The sequence below is a fragment of the Nyctereutes procyonoides genome, unplaced genomic scaffold (assembly GCF_905146905.1).
Source record: "Nyctereutes procyonoides isolate TBG_1078 unplaced genomic scaffold, NYPRO_anot_genome, whole genome shotgun sequence".
Lineage (NCBI taxonomy): Eukaryota > Metazoa > Chordata > Mammalia > Carnivora > Canidae > Nyctereutes > Nyctereutes procyonoides.
In genome coordinates this window covers 49,306,538-49,326,436 of record NW_026575126.1, presented here as the reverse complement: position 1 = coordinate 49,326,436, position 19,899 = coordinate 49,306,538, and the positions used below count along the sequence as shown (strand labels likewise).

At 54.1% G+C, this 19,899-nt stretch overlaps 2 protein-coding genes across 4 annotated transcripts in view; both read right to left on the bottom strand.

Annotated features, from left to right (window-relative positions):
* Window positions 1-392: 392 nt before the first annotated feature.
* On the bottom strand, window positions 393-12,576 carry NTAN1 (N-terminal asparagine amidase). 3 transcript variants are annotated; one of them, XM_055339500.1, is made up of 10 exons: window positions 12,431-12,576; window positions 7,398-7,500; window positions 7,256-7,321; window positions 6,860-6,968; window positions 5,371-5,444; window positions 3,896-3,949; window positions 3,421-3,474; window positions 2,344-2,441; window positions 1,116-1,229; window positions 393-731 (listed from the first exon to the last, which is right to left on the bottom strand). In XM_055339500.1, the coding sequence occupies exons 1-10, from the start codon at window positions 12,509-12,511 to the stop codon at window positions 552-554; spliced, it is 933 nt and encodes a 310-aa protein (XP_055195475.1). In that variant the 5' UTR covers window positions 12,512-12,576; the 3' UTR covers window positions 393-551. The 3 variants fall into 3 exon arrangements, with proteins under 3 accessions (XP_055195475.1, XP_055195477.1, XP_055195476.1); XM_055339502.1 differs by lacking the exon at window positions 12,431-12,576 and adding an exon at window positions 10,163-10,285; XM_055339501.1 differs by lacking the exon at window positions 7,398-7,500 and having other exon boundaries at window positions 12,431-12,543.
* A 1,581-nt stretch (window positions 12,577-14,157) lies between these two features.
* RRN3 (RRN3 homolog, RNA polymerase I transcription factor) overlaps window positions 14,158-19,899 on the bottom strand; it is a 29,957-nt gene continuing 24,215 nt past the window's right edge. Inside the window, exons 16-18 of the mRNA XM_055340856.1 lie at window positions 18,418-18,570; window positions 17,143-17,230; window positions 14,158-16,044 (exon numbers count right to left, since the gene is read on the bottom strand). Of these exons, the coding sequence (XP_055196831.1) occupies window positions 15,883-16,044; window positions 17,143-17,230; window positions 18,418-18,570 (403 nt within the window). The 3' untranslated portion in view covers window positions 14,158-15,882. The remainder of the gene's footprint in view (window positions 16,045-17,142; window positions 17,231-18,417; window positions 18,571-19,899) is intronic.

Sequence of the window (19,899 nt, the reverse complement as noted above, 5' to 3'; positions counted from 1 at the left end):
ACCTAAAAAGAACAGGTTTCTTAGTGGCTTTGTGTAATTCTCACATTAAATGTAGTTTCCTAGGAGATTATTCTGTTTTTCCCTCTGAACCTTTCATTCATCTAGAAGTCTAATATCAGTTTTGGAATTGATGCTTCTACAACATTTTGGAACCAAAAAACCCCTCTGTGAGATGTGTAAATCTTCACAGAATTTTAGTGCAGTTTATTGTGTTTAAAGAACATCATTTTTTCCCTTTTTTCTCTAACTTAGCAGAATTAGAAATACTTACCATTGTATCTGAAATGGCTGCTTGTAGAATCACGAGGTGGGCGGCTCCTCCAGTGCCCTTAGTACCAAAGAGCAAAGGCTGGATGTCAGCTTCAGCGAAGCAGAAAGTAAGCCTAAACAAATGCCTTTGCCAAAATAAGATTTTATTTTGAAAGTCATTTGAAGGACAGGAAGGAAGGAGACCTAAGACTCAGCGGATGTAGATTCTGATGCACATTCTTTGCAGCCCCCACTGTGGTCTTTGTCAGGCCAACAAGTTGCTTTCTTTGGTGATCCTGTGTTCAGCTTCCTGGACAAGAGATCTTTTCCCATAAGCCACCTTCATTCTTCTTGTAGAGCAGAGCTTTGTTTCCAGGAAACAGTGCACTGGTTGGAGATGGGTGTTTTTTTAAAAACATCAAGGTAGATCTAATATGTTGCACAAAGTGGGGTGGCTCAGCCAGAGGTGAAGTGGAAAGATTCTGGAAAGACAAGATTCTGGGCATGAGAGGAACAACCTGGCTGTTACCTTCCCTGACAGAGCTGTCGAAGTATCTCCGTGTTCTTAAACATGGATCTGGATGTTCTCAGATCACACAGTATATATAACTTATAGAATTATCTAAGACATAAGGGGTCCTGCACTAATGAGAAAAAAGCAGTTGTCTGCATATTCCTTCGACCCAGGCGAATGCCTGGCTGGGACCTGACTTCTCGGCTGATCCAGAACTTAGGGTCTGCGGATGGCATCCTAAAAATTACTACCCACTAAAAGCAAAGCGGCTCCACTCTAAACATTTTGTCTCTTACAAGTGAAGAAACCAGGGTTCAAAGATACAAGATATACCCAACCTGTCCATTCTCACCTCTAGTATTTGCTGATCATCTTGCTGCAGCCAGAAATCCACGTGTGGAAATGGCATCCAGGAATACGGTCCTATACGAAGCTGTTCTGTCTCTGCATCGTAAATACTAATCATCTAAAAGAACATTTCAAGGGCAGAAGGTAAGGCATGTTCTCAGCCGCTCAAACCCCACCGGCAATGCCAGCCCCAGTGTAGTCTGATAATAAAGCTGCTCGAAAACGTCTCCTAGTAACTAAAGCCACTACCGCACTGCGTAACGTGCGGTATTTCAGTCCTGACAACAGTCCACTCGGAAGACAGCATTCTTCCCCTTTGGGTGAAAACCTGAGGCTCAGAGGGACAGCTCGCTGCTCCAGAAAACCCTGCCTCGTCATCTGTGCCCCAAGCAACCCTGCAGCCTGCGCCAATCGAGAGGAAGCAAAAACCACTTGTAGACACGCCCATGTGCCGAGCAACGCACTCCTGGAAGCAGGTCCGCCGCTGGCGGTTCCTCACCAGCAGTGTGCGGGGTTGGTTCCCGGGGCCAAACGAGGCTCTGAACCAGCTGGGGCAAGGCTGCGGTGCCGCTGGTGAAGGGCACTAGCACTCTTACATTTTCCAAGGAAAACGTCCACATTTCCTCAGTGAGCGCTCTTCGGGGGGCCTGCGGGGGCGCTTCCTAGTCTCGCTTACTGGAGAGTGAGTGACAGGACCCCTTAAGCATCATTCACTGGCCTGTGACTCTCAGGTTTTTATTTTTCTTTCAAAATTAAGGTCTTAGTATTAAAAAGCATCCTGGGCAATTGGACTTTTAAAAACTGATCTGAGCCTGCTCTGGGAGACCTCCCTTTGCTCCAGCGGCTTGCTGTCCCAGGACTTGGGGGAGAGCGTGTGCTGCCAGGTTGGCGCGGAGAGGCCTCGCCTTCCCCCGGCCCAGCTCGCCTTTCCTCGGCCCAGCTCGCCTTTCCTCGTGGGAAACTTCTAGTTAAAGGTGCACAAAGTAAAGGGGGCTCCTTGTCCTCGGATTGGATGGTGGGGACACACATTACCTCCTTCTGCGCCCTCAAGGCCTAGAACTGGGGACGTGAGCTTATAACTTAAAAATCCTTCCTGTGTGTGCCAGGTGATCCCTGACCACTTGAGTGCTTTAAGGAGACGCGCTGTTCCTTTCTAAGATCTATAAAACTGGAGGCTTTGGAGCGTGATGCCCTTCTGTTCCCCTTCAACCCTCAACACAAAGATGACTCACTGGTCCTCCTGTTAAAGCTCGGGCGGCACGCAGCTCCTCCTCTGGGCCCCGATCTGGGAAGGACGCTCTGTAAATCTCCGCAGTCTTGATGTTGACCGCTGTGGAGGGCATACAGTGTTTTCTTGGACTAAAGACATGAATGGCAAGTTTGCACTGTCTTACACCTCTACCACCACGTGCAACGGAACTTGGTGAGTCTCCCCCCGAGAGAGACAGAGGGACAAGGAGGAGAGTCATCTGGTTCGGGTTCCACCGTGAGGTGTCTAGCTCCCCCCGGTGGAGGAAGGGCAGCCGCGGCTCTGGAGCCAAGCCCTTCGTGCACACAGCTGGGGCCCGCACCAGACCCCGTCAGGCCGCTGCAAATGCGGGGCGGCCCCTCTGCGCCCCCGAGCAGCCCGCCCGCCACCCCTCCAGGCCTCCTGTGGCACGCCTCCCTGCTCAGCCCTGTGACGGAGAGGAGCTCTGGACGGCTCAGGCCGAAGGGTGGCCTGGGATTGTGGCCAAGGCTGGTGCCTTTGCGTATGTCTGAAATAACAAAAGTTCTAGGGGCTGAAATCATGATCACCTGCGCACCCGGCCAGTAAGCTGCGACGGGGCAGCAGTCCTCTGCACGCACAGCTAGTGTCCCCCCAACTCTGAACCTCTGGACGCCTCGCGGGAGAGGGTTCTGGGTTTTCTTGAGCTGGAAGAGCTTTATGCTTTCCTTTAGGAGGAGCTTTGTTCTCAACCAAACCTTACTGGGCAGCTGACGTGTGGGGAGACACACAGGCCGCTCCCGCCAGAGCAGGCTGGAGGAGAGCGCCGACCATGGGCAGCCCTGTCACCCAGCACCGCTGGCTCTGCCTCATGTCCACTACTCGCCGCCGTCTTAGGGTGTGGGCATCCTCTGTTTTGTAGACAGAGGTCAGAGAAGCGGGGCTGCTTCCTGGGGCCCCCGGGGCGGGGGGGCACGCAGAGGAGCCAGGAGGAGACAGTGACCACAAGGGGGTTCACAACTAGGTCCGGTCAGCCTGGAACCCGAGCCTGCCCTGTGAGCATGGGACTGGCCTCCGACCCTCAAAGAAACATGCTACTTACCAATGCCATAAATTATCGGAAAGTGGTTTTCGTTTTCTTCCCGGTCATTTAATTCTGACCAAAAAAAAGAAAAAGTTATTTTTAGGAACTAATTTCTAAAACACGTTCCACAGTTGCTTTCATGTTCTATAACTAAAGCCAAGAAGGAGCCCACACTGCAAAAGGGGGAAAAATCAGAACACGTAAAGGACTATGACCCTGCGTCCCTGCCAAGTGCCAGAGCAGCCGGGTTTATAGTCAGCAGAGCGCGGCGGCCACCACGCTTGGGGGGGGGGCACATCCTCCCTCCTTCCCAGGAGCCGAGGAGGCCTCTGAAAATCCCCAGCAGCTGGGGCTCTGGGCGTGAGGGAGGGGCAGGCACAAGGGGGACATGTGTCGGCAGCCCTGGCCTTCATCTCCTGCCACCGAGGTCCTCACGCGAGGTCCTGCTTTAGGGGTGAGGGCACCTGCTTCGGGGACGGACGCCAGAGCTCACCTGTCACACACAATGTCACTAGGTGAATGTCCTCCTCTTGTCTGTCAAATTCACCTACAACGAGAATTTTTCATTAGCGGCGGGCAGGCGGCCGAGCCGTCCACGGAGGCCAAGTTCCCGCGGACCGACGACACGGCGCCCCGCCTGCCAAGTGACAGGCCTGTCCCTGGCCTCGGGCCCAGAGGAAACGGACTAGGGCCTTTTCTCTCCCTTCTGGGGCTTCGAGGGGGGCAGCTGACTCAAGCTGTTTAAGTAACTTTTTCCGCGATCATCAGTCATAAACAACTTGATTACTGTAAAAACATGTGGAAAACACACGCAAGTGTAAGAAGCATATGGGTCTTCAATGGTCCAAGCACGTGGGCTTTTAACGCCCATGACTGCGGCGGTGAAGAGCGCACGCATCCCTGCTGAGCCCGTGTCCCTGCTGAGCCTGTGTCCCTGGGGAGCCGTGTCCCTGCTGAGCCCGTGTCCCTGAGGAGCCCACATCTGTGCTGAGCTGTGTCCCTGCTGAGCCTAATCCCTGCTGAGCCTGTGTCCCTGCTGAGCCTGTGTCCATGTGGAGCCAAAATCCCTGGGGAGCACATGTCCCTGCTGAGCCCGTGTCCCTGGGGAGCCGTGTCCCTGCTGAGCCCGTGTCCCTGAGGAGCCCGTGTCCCTGAGGAGCCCACATCTGTGCTGTGTCCCTGCTGAGCCTAATCCCTGCTGAGCCTGTGTCCCTGCTGAGCCCGTGTCCATGTGGAGCCAATGTCCCTGCTGAGCCCGTGTCCCTGGGGAGCCGTGTCCCTGCAGAGCCCGTGTCCCTGCTGAGCCCGTGTCCGTGCTGAGCCCATGTCCCTGGGTAGCCCATGTCCCTGGGTAGCCCATGTTCCTGGGCAGCCCACCCGCACACACACGCCCCACCCCAGCCACACCCCTCCCTATCCCCAAGTCCTGCCGACTGGCTACTTCTCTGCTTCTTTGCTGAAGGACTTTAGCGCCCTTCCTAACGTGCAAAATGTTCCTCCTGCCACCTTTGGCCATGAATTCCTGAAGCTGCGGATGATGTTCTCAGACTCCCAGCTTGGAGCTGCCGGGTCAGACGCCGGCCTGCTCCACCCACAGGCTGTCCCCGGTGTCCCTGCATCTGTCCCGGGGGTACAGACACCCTCCGCCAGCTCCCGCAGCCGTCCCCTTTCCTGCGGGCTGCTCTAACGCGGGGAAGCACGGCCCCGCGGGGCTCGAGCTTTCTGCAGATGCCCGGGCGCTCCTTCCACCGCCCAGAGGGCTGGCTGTCCCAGGCCACCGAGCGCTGCTTCCCGGACACCCTCATGCCCACCCCGGGCCCCTGCATGAGGCCAGGCCGGGCCCCTCTGACGGTTTGCACATACGGGGATTTTTTTTTCTTTTTTTTTTTTTTTTTTTCATACGGGGATTTTGATCCCAGCGACAGTGGCTGCAAATTTTTATCAGGGTCAAAAAAGCAGTGCACTTACTAAGAAGCTGGTGAGTAAGTTTTTGTGACAACTGCCTGTCGTCACTGAAGCCTCCCACGAGGTGCACCTCCAGCCTGGCAAAGAGACGGGACGGTGGTCAGAGGCCTGCACAGCAGCCACGGGCCCTGCGTTTGCCTGGATTTCAGCTCCGCTTCGTGAAGCCTCGCTCTACGGCGGCGCCGCCTTCGGGCCTCGTCCGAGCCGTGGCGCAGGGAGGACACGTCTGGGCGGCACTGGGGGAAACGGGGCAGGCTGCCAGGGCTGCGCGAGCCTCTGGGGACCCCGCCCAGGGGCCCTGAGTGCCAAGGGGAGCCTGGCACGGGACGTCCCGTTGGTCACCCACCCACCGCAGGGCGCTTCCAGAAACTCTTACACAGCTCAGCCCAAGGGGGATTGGGGCGTGGGGCCTTCGGGCGGGGACTGCGGTGTGCCCTCTGCGCTGTCCCCCTCCACCTCACCTCCGTTCCCGAGGAGGAAACGGGGTCTCTGTTCCTAAAGCCAGGCGTCCCCGGTGCGCCAGCACCTGCAAGCTGGGGAAGCCCTGCCACTCCCTTGGGGCGACCCCCCCGCCCCCCGGGGACAGTCACTGTGCCACAGCCCTGGGAAGCCTCGTGGCTGGGAACCCCCAACTCCCTTCCTGGAGCCCGTGTTCCCCCCGCCCTCCTCCATGAACCCCCTTGTCCGCAGCCTGTGACAGCCCGGGACAGCACCTTCTATGGTAGACAAAACCTCAGGAAGGTCCGTCCCCAAATCGGCCACGCGACCAGCACAAGCACCAGATCAAGCAGCCCCCACAAACGTGGACCGGCAAGAGGAGCCGTGATCGCCACGGGGCCATGGGTCGGTCCACCCAGTCATCCTGCGGCGGACCCCCCAGAGCCACCACATTCGGCCCAGAACAGAGCAGGAACACCGCCCACCGTGTCCCCAGTGGCGGGCAGCAGGGCCTGCCACCCAGGTAATGAGCACACCTGGTGCAAAGTAAACTCCCCAGGTGTCACCTGTGCGGGTCACACGCTCCTGAAGCTGGCCCAGCCTGGTGACACCAGTGACACTCAGGCAGAGAGCCCCGGGCCTGGTGTCCAGCTCCACCCGGCAGCCCTTCTGTCTAGGCCCCATCTACTGCGCTTCCCAAGGCCCCCGGCTTTAGAGTAGGGGCACCCGGGGCAGGTTCCATCTACTCTGTCTGCGGCTGTGGCCTGGGCGCCTGTGACAGGGTCTGGCTGGGAGGAGGCCCCCCCCGGGACAAGGAGCTGCCGGAAGAACAAATGAACGAACACAGGGAGCCCACCTCTGGGTGGAACATCTAAAAGCAGGTGAGGTTCAAAGTCACACCCCGTGTATCCGCCCCACAACCCCTGATGCGGGGCCAGCGCTGTGCCTGTTGGTCTCCCACGGAACCAGCCACCACCGCTGCGGCCATGGCCGTCCCCTCCTCCCCAACAGCGCTTGGTTCCGACGGCACGAGACAGACTAGCATGGGGCTCACCTTCCACCCTGAGCGTGGTCAGAGAAGGATTTGATGGAGCTCATGATCAAGGGGACCTCCGCTTTGGTGTCAGTTCCATCACAGTGGGTCAAGCAGGTCGCCCCGTTACCTGCAGGAAAGGGCAGAATGACTGCGGTCACTCCCAGTGAGAACGCAGCACACAGGCACATCCACTCCTGGCCCTTCAGACCCCCTCATGTGGAAGAAGAGATCAAAACTCCTGTGCTGCCCCATCAACCCTTCTGACCCGGGCTCCGGGGGGACACCCAGGTGGCTAGAGAGGAGGGGAGCGGGGCCAGGCCACACACGGGACACTGGGGGACTTGGGTGCGGACTCCCGATGGTCCCCCACGGGGGCCGCTTTAAGGATCAGTTTCCTTCACGGCTCGCACCTACCTGTGTGCCTCAGGACCACAATGTGACAAGTGGTGGCATCGTCAGAACCCAGAATGGAGATGGAGCCTGTTTGAAAGAGAAAGAAAATAAAATATCCAGGAGCCTTGGGGGGTAGCGCCCAAATCACTGCTTCCTAACCTACCATCCTTTGGGGAGGTCACTGCAAGCTCTCTTTGCTGAACATACAGAAGGCCCTGGGGTCCCACTTGTTGAACACACTGACCTCTGAGAAGTCTGGCTCTTTCCTGTTTAATTAAAAAAAAAAATAATGATGGAAATTAGTGAGGATGGAGTCCCCAGGGAGGTGGCGGGGGGCCAGCAGGCACCTAGGCCGGAGACGTGCTCACAGAGCCCGGCGTGTGTGCGCGCGGGATGGGGGGCTGAGGCAGGGGCATGGCAGGCACTATGGTGGGGGACAAGGCAGGGGAACAGTGAGGTGCTATTCTTTGTGGAACCCATGAAATGGTATTACTGGGAGCAAGGGGCACTCCCTGCACAGCTCTGCAACAGGGAAGGGAATCGGGGCGTCTGGGCGAGCGCCCCAGTGGGCTCCAAAGCCGCAGCCCTCGTGGAGGAGAGGCTAGGCCCGTCCCTGCCCCCTGTCAGGTCCCCCCACTTCAGGGCACCGCCCTGAGGATGCCCCCCGGAACCTGTGCGCTCCCCTGCACTGCTCAGAACGGCCATGGCTCGGGAGGGGTGGCGTGGCCAGGGAGGCGGAAGGCTACGTGGGCAGATGGGTGGAAACGCAAACTGAAAAGATACAAAAGTGGAAAAAACCAAAACCAAACAAACAGAAAACCACCTAAAGAGCTAGAGCTACGCCCTTCCCACAGCAGGGCTCAGGCGCTGAGCTTTCTGCAAATGCTCCCTGACGGGGCCCCACGGACGGGCCCAGAAAGCTGGGACGGATCCGGATCCGCGGAAGGCAGGCTGTGTGAGTGTCGGTGTCCAAACCTCCTCTCCTCTAGCCCTGGCATCAGTGCCTCCGCGGGTCCCGGGGAGCGTGAGTCGTGCGTGCAAGTCCCGCATCACTAGCCTGGGTGCCTGAACCTAACATGTCACGGGAGGGAAATGAGGCTGGAACTCAGGTTTAAGAAAATCTTAGGCAGTAAGCCTAGGAAAAAAAATTTTTTCAATAATAATTAAACTCAGGTGGTTAAACTATTTTTTTTTTCAAAGATTTCATTTATTTATTCATGAGAGACAGGGAGAGAGAGAGGCAGAGGGAGAAGCAGGCTCCATGCAGGGAGCCCGACGTGGGACTCGATCCCTGGTCCCCAGGACCAGGCCCTGGGCTGAAGGCAGACGCTAAACTGCTGAGCCACCAGGGCTGCCCAGGTTAAAGTTTTTAATGAAAACGGAAACTTTTTTTTTCAAAGACATCAGATTGATACAATTTATATCAGTAAGGGATACATAAGATGTATCATTTTCTCCTAACTTGCAACAAGCAAGTTCCTCCCAGAACAAATTCCTCCAAACCTCAAAGGCAGAGGAGGTGTGTTGGGTCTGGACTGCAGCTGAGCTTTATGGTCCCCACGGGCTGCTCCCTGTCCCCTGACTGCTGCTCGCTTAGCTTGGTGCTTGCTGACGTCATAAAGCACCAGATGTAAAAAAAGCAATCGTGATCAGCTTCATTAGTTATACAGGGTCTGTTTCTTTTCATAAACTTTCATTAATCGGAAGCGAGGCAACAAGTAGTGGGACAGCAGCTCCACAGAACCAACCAGAAGGACAGGAACTGGCCTGTCAATCAGCCGGGCAGGGGCTGCACCAGGCAAGGAGGTACCAGTGTGCCTCACCGTCTGACACTCAGAGAACCGCGTGTCGCCAGTGCCTTTCAGCGCAATCTGCTTCTCGCCTTCATTCAAAATAAGGACCAGGGGGATGCAGCTTTCCCTTGACCCTAATTCCTTTACCACATACCTGCTTTATTCTTTTGGGGGTGGGGGTGGGGCAAGAGGGGCAGAGGCAAAGTGTCACCACCCAGAAGCAAAGCCGCGTGTGAGCATGAACTGCCACCTGCATACCCAAGACCAGAACTCACGACGCCCCACCCCTGCCACCCCAGCCGGGCTCCTGTTTCCCCAGACAGGAGCGTAAATTATCAGAAGAGATGATGCCACAGAGCGAAAAAGAACATGTCGTTTTGGTTTTCCACTTTATGGAGAAAAAAAAAAGAAAAGCTGAGCTAACCTCCTCCTCCATGGAAAAACACCAAGAGCTACTTTAGAAACTCACGCCCCTTCCTGAAATAGAGGTGCCCGGTCTTCTGAACGTCTGCCGTTCTCGGGGCCCCCGTTCATGCAGAACCCCCTCTGCACCAGTCTCTCGCCTCCCAATCCCTCTTCCAGAAGCGTCGCTCGCCCAAGCCAGGGCTCGGCGAACTTTTCTCTGAAAAGAGCCAGATAGGAACTATTTTGGGCTCTGCTGGGGTGCGGTCTCCTGTTGCAGCCACTAGGCTTTGCTGTGTAGCCTGAAAGCAGCAGGGACAACACATAAACAAAACGGATGGCGCTGTGTCCCCAAAAGGTTTTATTTATGGGTGACACCGAAATCTCAATTTCACATAATTTCACACATCGCGAAATGCTACTCTTTTGATTTTCTACTTCCCACTCCGGGATTTAAAAAGGTGAAAACCGTCAGTGGCTCACGGGTGGTCCAGACATCGTCGGGACCCGGGGCGGGGGTTAGCTGGACCCCTCGTGTGGCCAGCCGCTTAGTAGGGCCACGGGTCCCTTCCCCCTGCTGCTGGATATTCGCAAGTGTCCCCGCAGACGCTCCTGCCCCCTTTCCCGGATGCCGTGGGCTCCTTAGCCCGTGCAAGGATGCAGACCCCGCAGCAGCTGTTTCCCTGACCCCACGGCGCCCCCCAGGGCTGCCGGCCTCACTGCTTCCACACACCTGTTCTGCTCCGGGCCATCGTCTGGTGCAGTTCTCTGGACCCACACTTAGCAAGATGCTGCGGGACCGGCTTCTGGGCCCCGGTGACTGGGAAAGAGTGAAGGCTCGAGGACAGAGCCCCAAGGAACATTCTGTGGTGCTGGCCACGACCTAGACCTGCCTTGTCATGCAGTGGCCACGAGCCACGTGCCCTGAGCGCCTGACACGGCTCATATGTAGGACCGAGGGGCTGGGTTCTCCCGGCCGGTGGCCAGGGTCCCCACGTGGGCTGCACCACCCACTGGCCCGGGACCTCGGGACACTCCTGCCCCCAGCCTCAGAGCGCCCATCCATAAAATGGGCGGAGCAAGAGCACCTGCTTCCGCAGGCCTGCACAGTCCCCCGTGTCACTGGGACTGGTGCCCTCTGTGCTGGGCAGGGCTAGGGACAGGCTTCTGGCTGCTGGTGCCACAGAGGCCACAGCGTCCCGTGAAGAAGACACATTGCCCAACAGAGCTCGCAGTATGCTCTCACTCTTGGACGCATGTCACTCATACGTCGAGGGAAACCTCAGTAAAGGCATTCACCCGGGCGCGAAGAGGGGCTGCGGTGGTCTTCTTGACGTTTATATGCTGCTGCTTACAAAAAGGGGACATGCTAAAACTAAGCAGGGACGCCTGGGGGGCTCAGCGGTTGAGATCTGCCTTTCACTCAATGCGTGATCCCGGGGTCCCAGGATCGAGTCCCACATTGGGCTCCCCGCAGGGAGCCTGCTTCTCCCTCTATGTCTCTGCCTCTCTCTCTGTGTCTCTCAGGAATAAATAAATGAAATCTTAAAAAAAAAAAAAAAACTAATGAAAACTTTCCTCTGGCCCCACTGCTTGTTCATTGAAAGATGCAGTGGAACCCCTCGAGTCTGGGTGTGACCCCCTCCGCAGGGTTTCCATCTTCCTCCGTCTGCCCTGCACCAGGGGCTGGTCCCTCCTGCTCCTTCCTCCCTGGGCCTGCCAGGCTGCGAGGGGGCTTCCCGGGATGCGCCCCGCCCCCCCCCCCCCCCCCCGCCCTCCTGCCCTCCTGCCCCGCACGGAGCATGCTGCCTCGGAAGCCCATCTTCCTAACTTTTTAGCACAGAAATGTTCAGGGATATAAAAAAACTGCATCAGCTAAATTCTTTAGGCAGCCGGAGGGTCTCCGCCCTGGCCGGTCCTACTCGGGGCCGCGCCGGGTGGCGGGGTGGCGGGGTGGCGGGGTGGCGGGGCGCGGCCCACCGAGAGCGCCCGCAGGTGCTGTTTCCTGCAGGCCGAGACCCCCCCGCGCCCCAGCGCCCCCTCACGCCGCGCCTCCGGGAAGCCCCGCTCTGCGCCCGCGGGGTCAGCGGGGTCAGCGGGGTCTGCGGGGTCAGCGGGGTCTGCGGGGTCAGCGGGGCCGGGCCTGCAGGGACCCCGGGCGACGACGCGCGCCCTCCGGCCCGGCCGCGGGGGACCCCGAGGCGCCCCGTGACCCGGGCGCCGCCTCACCGGAGCTGCGGCTCGAGGGAGGCCCCTCCTGAGGGCGTCCGCGGGGCGCGGGCAGGGCCAGGGCTGCAGCGCGGGACAAAGGCAGGAGCACGGACGAGCCCCGAGCCTTCCGTCAGGGCGTGGCCCCGGCGCGGCGCGGCTGCGGGAGGCAGGGCCCTCGCCTCTCGCTAAAAATACCCGGGGGCGGGGGGCGGGGGTAGTGGGGGGTACTGGGGGGTACTGGGGGTAGTGGGGGGGGTGGGGGGGGGCGCCGGGACCAGCCGCTCCCCGCTCCCTGTGCACCCCCCGACCCCCCCCCCCCCGCGGCCAGGGTGCCGGACCCGGCTGGCGGTGCTGCCCGGGGAGCCGCGGGACGAGCCTCTCCCCGCTCCCGCTCCCCGCTCCCCGCTCCCCGCTCCCCGCGGACCCCGCCCCGGCCAGGCGCCGGCAGGTCGGCCTCCAGGGCCCGGCCCGGCCGGGGGGGGGGGGGGGGAGGGGGGGCTGCCCGGGGTCGGGCCGCGCGCCGCGCTGCTGTGCGGCGTCGGGCAAGCCGCCCAACCTCTCTGGGCCGCCGGCCCCGCTCCCGCAGAGGCCGCGGCGGAGCCCTCGGAGGTCCCGGGGGGGCACAGGCGCCCCGAGCCGCTCCGCCAAGTTTGAGCTCCGCCTCGGGGGGCGGCGGCGGGGGCGGCGGGGCGAGCAGGGTGGGCCCGCGGGCAGCGGCCCCCCGGCGGCCTCCGAGCCCCCCGCCCCGGCCCGGCCCGGCCCGGCCCGCCCCGGCCCGGGCCCCGCTCACCTCCAGCCGCGGGTGGGCTCGCACGAGGTCCCCGGCCGACTGCGGCAGCCGCACCCGCCGCCCCTCGACGAGCAGCGGCATCGCGGAGGCGGCCGCCCCGGCAGGCCCAGGGAGGCGGCGGCCTCCCCAGCCCCGGGCCGCCCGCGGCCCCCGCCCCGCCCCCGCCCGGGCCGCCCGCCGCGCCGCGCCCGCCCCCCGCGGGCGCCGCCGGGAAGTGGAGTCCCACGGGGGGAGGGGCGCGGCGCGGCGGCCCAGGAAACCGGAGGCGGGCCCGCGCGGCCCTGTGGGAGATGTAGTCCAAGCGCGAGGGAGCGGTCGGCGGCCAGGTTTCCCCACCACCACCACCACCGCAGGGGGCCCTGGGAAATGTAGTCCCGAAAGCGTGGGCGCCCCGGGAGGGCGCGGAGCTGGGCTGACAGCGAGAGCCGGGGCTCGGGCTCGGTGACCAGCCAGCCTGTCCGGAGTGTGGGCTTTGGGGTCCGACGGCCTGCAGTCAACATCACGGCTCTACTACTCCATCGTGACCTTGAGATTGTTTATCTGAGTGAGGAACCTACACTGCTCCATAGCATTATGTTCAATCAATAGTAAACGTTAAACTGCGAAAATAAGAGCCGCAACTTTGCTAGCCGCACACATTTAGAAATCGTCCCAACACTCGCTGCCTGGCGTCCAGTAGGCACTTAGTGATGAACCCTGGGACTGAAGATCAACAAGATACCTTCCGTCCCTACTGAGAATAGCTATCTCGGGGTGAAGCTTCCTACCTAGGGGCTCTCTGTTCTGAATTCGGAAATATTCCTTAAGTACACCCAACTCCACACTACGTTAACTAAAAGGTAACTTTACAAATTAGCGATGAGATGAGGAGCCACCTCACAGAGCAAGCACGTTGGAATGGCATCTGTATTCCCCCGCCTTAGTTTTTCAAAGCTCCCAAGGGGATTGGGGGGGGGGGGTGCGGGGGGCCACAAACACTGGCCCTTCCTCTCCAGGTGTCACCTCTTCAGCCAAGGAGCCAATCAGTGTGGCTGAAACAAACGTCCCCTCTGCCTTGGAAAGACCTCTCCAGGGAAGTGCTTCTTGCTTCACTTTCTCTCAAGGCAGAACAGCTACAGCTACTGCCTTTCCATGCATTCCCAATGAATCATCACAACCCTAAAGTACGTAATAGTTATCTCCACCTTACAGCTCACAAGGGAGTTCAGACTTGCTCAACATCACACAGCTGGCTAGACAGACAGTAACATTACCCATGACACCTGAGAAGTCCCTGGTCCTTTCACACTTGCATAAATTCACCACTTCTCTTTAAGAGCCGACCATACCAAACAGACAACAGGATGGACCCTGGAACTCCTACCCCAAATGAAAAGCCTGCTTTTCAATAAGAGGAATAGAAGATCCTTTTTCTAGAATTCCCAAGGAAATCCCCCAATTCCCCCCCCCCATAGATGTTCTTTTAAAGCATGTGCATTTTTCAAAGAAGTGTTTGTTTTCCTGGAATCAGTTCAAGCCTGGGTGGCTCTTGTGGCTGGATGTGCGCAGAGTCCTTGACACCTTGGCTGCCCCTGGAATCGTCGCTCCTCACCAGTGTGTACTTTGTTTCCCAGCACCACCTGCAGCCGGTCTAGTGGTACTTCTGCCTCTTAAACAGAGAAAGGGTTCAACTGCCGTTTCTCATGGAGCTTTAACAGAGATCAGTAAAAACCACAGAAATCATGGCATCAGTGTGAGAAGCCTCTTTATTGGGGTACACCTCCCTTGACTCCTTTACTGGTGTAAGAACAAAAGGTCCAGATTAACTGTGCCATTGTTTTATTTTTACAATGTTTTCCCCCTCAACTCCTTTGAAATTAAACAGACTTATTTATAAAGACACCCTTCTACATTAAAACTTCAACCCACAAAGGCCCACTTAACCATTAACTTCTACGGACACATTTTCATGTACTCATTTACCCAGCATACAAAAATCCCACCTTTTTGCCAGTTAAAAAAAAAAAGAGAGAGAGAGAACCTAAACGTTCTCAAATGACTTTCCACCAAGTCACCAAAAGAAAATCTGCAATATCCAAAACATTTTAAACCAATAAAAATTTCTATTTTCCAAAAACATATTTACTCTACATTGCCATCAATATAATTATACAAGAGCATACAAAGCCCTAGGAAAGAGAAAGTATTTCATTACAAAATATTTGTGATCAAGAAAATATTGCTTGCTTTTAAATAATAGGAAAAGTGGCAGAAAAATAAATATGTTTAGAGATGTCCATTTTCACAAGTAACAAAAAAGTACACAAATATGGAATGAAGCTAAAATATGCATGAGCTACAAAATGAGCCTAGCAGTGTTTGCACACGTGTTATAAAGTGAGGGTTAGACTCCTCTCTCTCAGTGTTTAGTTATAAAAGTACAAAAAGAGCCTCACCAGAGGAGATCTCACTAAGCGAAATCCATGATACCAGCAGCCAATAGACCAAGGCTGGAGCTGTATGTAACCTTGGTCTGTTGTGGCTGGAAAAACCATTCCACCAAATAACCCAAGCCCCCCTTTTCCCCCGCCCGTTAGCACAAAGAAATTCTCAAAATGACCAACTGATTCTAGTTTTTTAAAAAAGAGGAAAACCCAAGTAACATTCCACTACAAACAAGTAGTTCCAGTTCTAACAGCTCCTGGGAGCATCAGGGTAAAATGCCAACGTGCTATGTTTTATAAAAGTCCAACCTTACTCTCAGCACATGGGAATTATATTTACCCCGAACTCCGTGTTTCTTTTAAATTCATTTTTAAACTCACAAGTGTATGATTTGTCTGCTTCTAGTTCCCTAAACACTCCATCTCTTCCCTCCAGGATTTCATTGGTCTCCAAAGTCCCTGGAGATTTTCCGTGCCAGCTCCAGCTTCCAGAGTCAGGGACCAGCTCTGGCCACCTCTCCACATTCCTCCCGTCCTCTCCGCACCCCCCACTGACAACCCAAAACAGACATATAGTGCCAGCTGAGGGTCAACAATATGTCCAAAGTAAAATCATTTTAAAGACACTGAATAGTGTCTACATAGAGGATTTTTTTCCACTGAAAAGAAATCAGATCTACACAGTCCTGTGACTACGGCTCAGACAAAAACCTATGTGGAAAAATGCAATCGGTTAAAACAGGCTGTTGCCAATATTAGAAATTTCACAATGACGTCGTAAAGCTGAAATGAAATAAAAAATACATTAGACAACCCAAGCCTTCAAAATTTATCATCAACTCCATTCCAAAATATTGCACATGATATCCAGTCTTTTCCTTCTGTCTGTAGGGAAGCAAACAGGAAAAAAAAAGTCCATTCAGACACTAAAGTCTACCTTGAAAGTAAGATGCCTGAGGCATGTACTCGCTCCAATTCAAATAGCATGAGCCCTGGAACTCAAGGGCCCAACAGGGAGGACTGCTCGTTTCAATCACAAACCCTTGTGATCAGAGGGGACTGGTCTGGCAGGTATAACACGGGAGGGGAGCCCACACTACTCGCAGGGCTTCGGAAATGCGTGTCAAAGGAGCTCGGAGTGATCCCAACTTCACCCTTCAAAAAATCATCATCTTCATCTTCCACCACCTCCTATATAAAGAACACAGATTATCAGTAGGATCCCCAGTGGCAGTGTGAAATTTCAAGAATTCCTTTGAGGAATGTGCCACTTCTAGAAAGATGAACATAAAGAAAAGTATCTTAATTTCAGAAACTTCCTCAGATGCCCACTTCAATATTACCAACCACCTACATGATTGCTGGTCACATGTCGTAACTACTTACATGTGTAAAGTGTGATTTTTTTTTTTTAATATTTTTTTCTTTATTTATTTATGATAGTCACACAGGGAGAGAGAGAGGCAGAGACACAGGCAGAGGGAGAAGCAGGCTCCATGCACCGGGAGCCCGACGTGGGATTCGATCCCGGGTCTCCAGGATCGCGCCCTGGGCCAAAGGCAGGCGCCAAACCGCTGCGCCACCCAGGGATCCCAAGTGTGATTTTTTTAAAACAGATTTTAAGCTCAGAAAGGGCAGGCAGCATGACACGACATTCTCACTCAGCATCATCACCCTTGTACCTAACACAATGTGAATGAGTGAATGAATGACCCCTGCCCCCGCACCCAAAAAACTATAAAGAAAAAAAAGAGCTTTCCAATGATTACTTATGAAAAATGATACTTAAGTAAATTCGAGATTGTTACTTGGTAGTGATGATCATGTGGTAAAGATCTTAATTTATGAAAAAATAAAAATAAAAAAATAAAAATAAAAAAAAAGATCTTAATTTATGGAGCTGATTTTTAATTAACCTTCACTACCCAAAGTCCACTTATAAAAGGTCTAGTTTAGGGCAGCTCGGGTGGCTCAGCGGTTTAGCGCTGCCTTCAGCCCAGGGCATGATCCTAGAGACCTGGGATTGAGTCCCACATCGGGCTCCCTGCATGGAGCCTGCTTCTCCCTCTGCCTGTGTCTCTCATGAATAAATAAATAAAATCTTAAAAAAAAAAAGGTCTAGTTCACAAAAAAAAAAAATTCTCTTCATAAAAAGAACATAACCTGAGCTTGGATTTTTGTCAAGGCAGAATGAATAAAATGTAGTGTTTTTTAAGTGTAACATTGCTATTTACTATTTGTGTCTGTGACCACACCGGAAATTCCAAGAGTGCCGAGTCACGAATTTACCTTTTTAATGGGTTTCTTAAACTCCTGAAGCTCTTCTGCATTCATGTCTTCCCATATCTGATAAACAGGATCGATGAATTTCTTTGACCTGTCGACAGTGGTCACATTTCAAAGTCAAGTTCGATGCTATACTGAAGGTCAGACTTGTCTGGCTCTTTTCCGACAGGATCCATTACCCAAAATAAAACACTATGGCTCAAATAATCATTGTGCCAAAAAATACTGCTATGTCACAGTACTGTAAATAACATGGCTCCTTGTTTGTAAAGCTTCATCTACTCAGCGTATGAAGCAACTGCTTCTCAACCTTTTTTTTTTTTTTTATTTACTTATGATAGTCACAGAGAGAGAGAGAGAGAGAGAGGCAGAGACACAGGCAGAGGGAGAAGCAGGCTCCATGCACCGGGAGCCCGACGTGGGATCCGATCCCGGGTCTCCAGGATCGTGCCCCGGGCCAAAGACAGGCGCCAAACCACTGCGCCACCCAGGGATCCCCTCAACCTTTTATTTTCAAGTGAAATTATCTCTCAACTCTGTAAGAACTGATAATGAGTTAGAATATATCCAAAGGAAAACAAAATTATATTACTCTGGAATTTCATTTTTTATCTTCTCATAGTAAATCTACTAAAAATTAGTCTGGGAAGAAAAATCAATGTGGTTTCAGTCAACCAAGACTTGGGGGACCAGATAATCCTCAGTTATGGTGTTGCTAGTCAGTAAGTGCACAATAAGCAGAACTCCTGCTTCCTTACACAGATGCACAGTTGAAAAAAAAAAAAAAAGATGCACAGTTGAAGACTGGCCTGGTAGTTTTTCACAACTACCCATCTAGACACATCACGTAGCTGCTGTTTATCCTTTGCAACAGCACGGACTGTGGTCTCCAGAGGAAGGAACAAGTCGCTTGGCAGAAAATTCTGAGCCACGAAAAAGGTAGCATCCTCCCTATCCAGACACCTCTATACCCAGCCCCTTTCATGTTGAAACCAACAGGTTTACAGAAAAACAAAAGATGAATGAAAAAACCTTTGGCATCAATCCGGGGTTCTTCCTGAATTGCAGGTATGCACACCCCGGAGTGCTCTGGGCACCTGCCGCCCCTGACAGGCATTGTCTGCCTTGGGCCCATGACATACATGCAAGGGGACCTCGAGCTGCTGATAAACAGATATGAACAGCCACCTAGGACAAAGGAGCCCTAATCCTGAGAAGAGCAAATACACATCCCACGTAAAGTCCCCACTGCCAGGTCAGTGGTCTAATTGTACCTACCTCTTAAGCACACAAGGATCGAAGGGGAAGAAGGTGTCAAGTGGGTTTGTGCAGGTTTGCACCGAGTCCCCTCCAGCTGTATTTCTAATAACTGGCAGCATCTGGCGATTGTTCCTCTCAATGATAGTGTAGCAGAAGACCAGCTGGTATTTACTATGGAACAACAAAGCCAGACGTAGACGGAAGGCGTTAATAGGGTGGAATTACTCTGCGCTGACATGCTTGTTCGTGTGTGACTATTCTGACCACACAGATATTGTCAAACATAACAAGTACAAGAAAAAATAACATAAAACAAGAAGCAATGCTTTTAGGGTACAGCTTTCCGGGCATACTGTTTACAAGCTTGACAAGGAGAGAGAAAGTGTGGCTACTGCTTTCAGAACGAGAGTGGCTTAGATTAACAGGCATGACTCACTAAAAATGATTGTGTTCAAGGTACGAATCTCTTAGCTGGCAAAACTATATAAGCTGTCTAATTTACTTTCACTATTTGTAAGAAAATTAGAAGATTGGTGAAAAGGGGGTTCAGGATTTACTGACAGGATCATGGTTGCTGAGGGAGAGACTTGGCTGTTGAAGTGAGGACGGTACTGGACATGCCTGTAATGATGCCCCTAAGCTGCTGTTCCCAATCCTGAAAAAATAACTTCATCCCAACAAAGGACTGATTAAAAAAAAATTAACAGGACATGACACAACAGTCAAAATCAAGTGCAACTGTATGGGTCAATAGGAATCCCAAAATCATTAAGGAAGCAAAAGCAGGAGCCACAGAACAATACATCGGCTTGACACACACCACTGTTCCTGGCTCTTGGCCTCACGTCTCATCCCAGAATTCCACTGTCCACCCGACCCCATACCTACAGCCTCTCAGACAGCCTGCACCCTACCTGAGGCCCTCTGCTCCCAGTCCACAAATATTCTAGGAGCTCCTGTCTCAGCTTTTCTTCATCGGCTGCTTCCCACCTTCCCGCCATGTGCTGGGCCTTTCATACCCCAGACCTTCTTACTTGCTCATTCCTTTCCTCAATTCTGTTATCATTTTTGAGATCTCAGGACGGCCCCCAGAACTAGTCCTCAGGAGACAGAACACCTTGAACTACAAGCCCAACAAAAGAAAAATAAGGGCCCTAAGTAAGAGCAGCAAGTGATCTAAAGGGGACTAAATGATGAAAGAATTATCTTTGTCTTGTACCAGAAGAGACTCCTAGCTGTTATAGATTTTAAGCCATGATCCTAGCCTGAATATTCTGATCAAGGGCTCAGAGTCTCCATCTCACTTTGTTCTTTAGGCAGAAGAATTTGGAGAGGACCAGAGACTGCCTGTGTTCACATGCTGGCTCTGCCACCAGGGAGCCCCTTCTCATTAGTCATCCCGTCTCTCTGGGCCTCCACCTTCTTCTTCTTCTTCTTTTTTTTTTTTAAGATTTTATTTATTCACGAGAGACACAGAGAGAGAGGCAGAGACATAGGCAG

Coding starts and splice junctions, on each gene's coding strand:
- NTAN1 (XM_055339500.1), bottom strand. CDS start 12,511: ATGCCGCTGCTCGTCGAGGGGCGGCGGGTGCGGCTGCCGCAGTCGGCC. Junction 5,445..6,859: donor GACCACGCTCAGGGTGGAAG/GTGAGCCCCATG, acceptor TCTCTTTGCCAG/GCTGGAGGTGCACCTCGTGG. Junction 2,442..3,420: donor TCCGATAATTTATGGCATTG/GTAAGTAGCATG, acceptor TGCCCTCCACAG/CGGTCAACATCAAGACTGCG.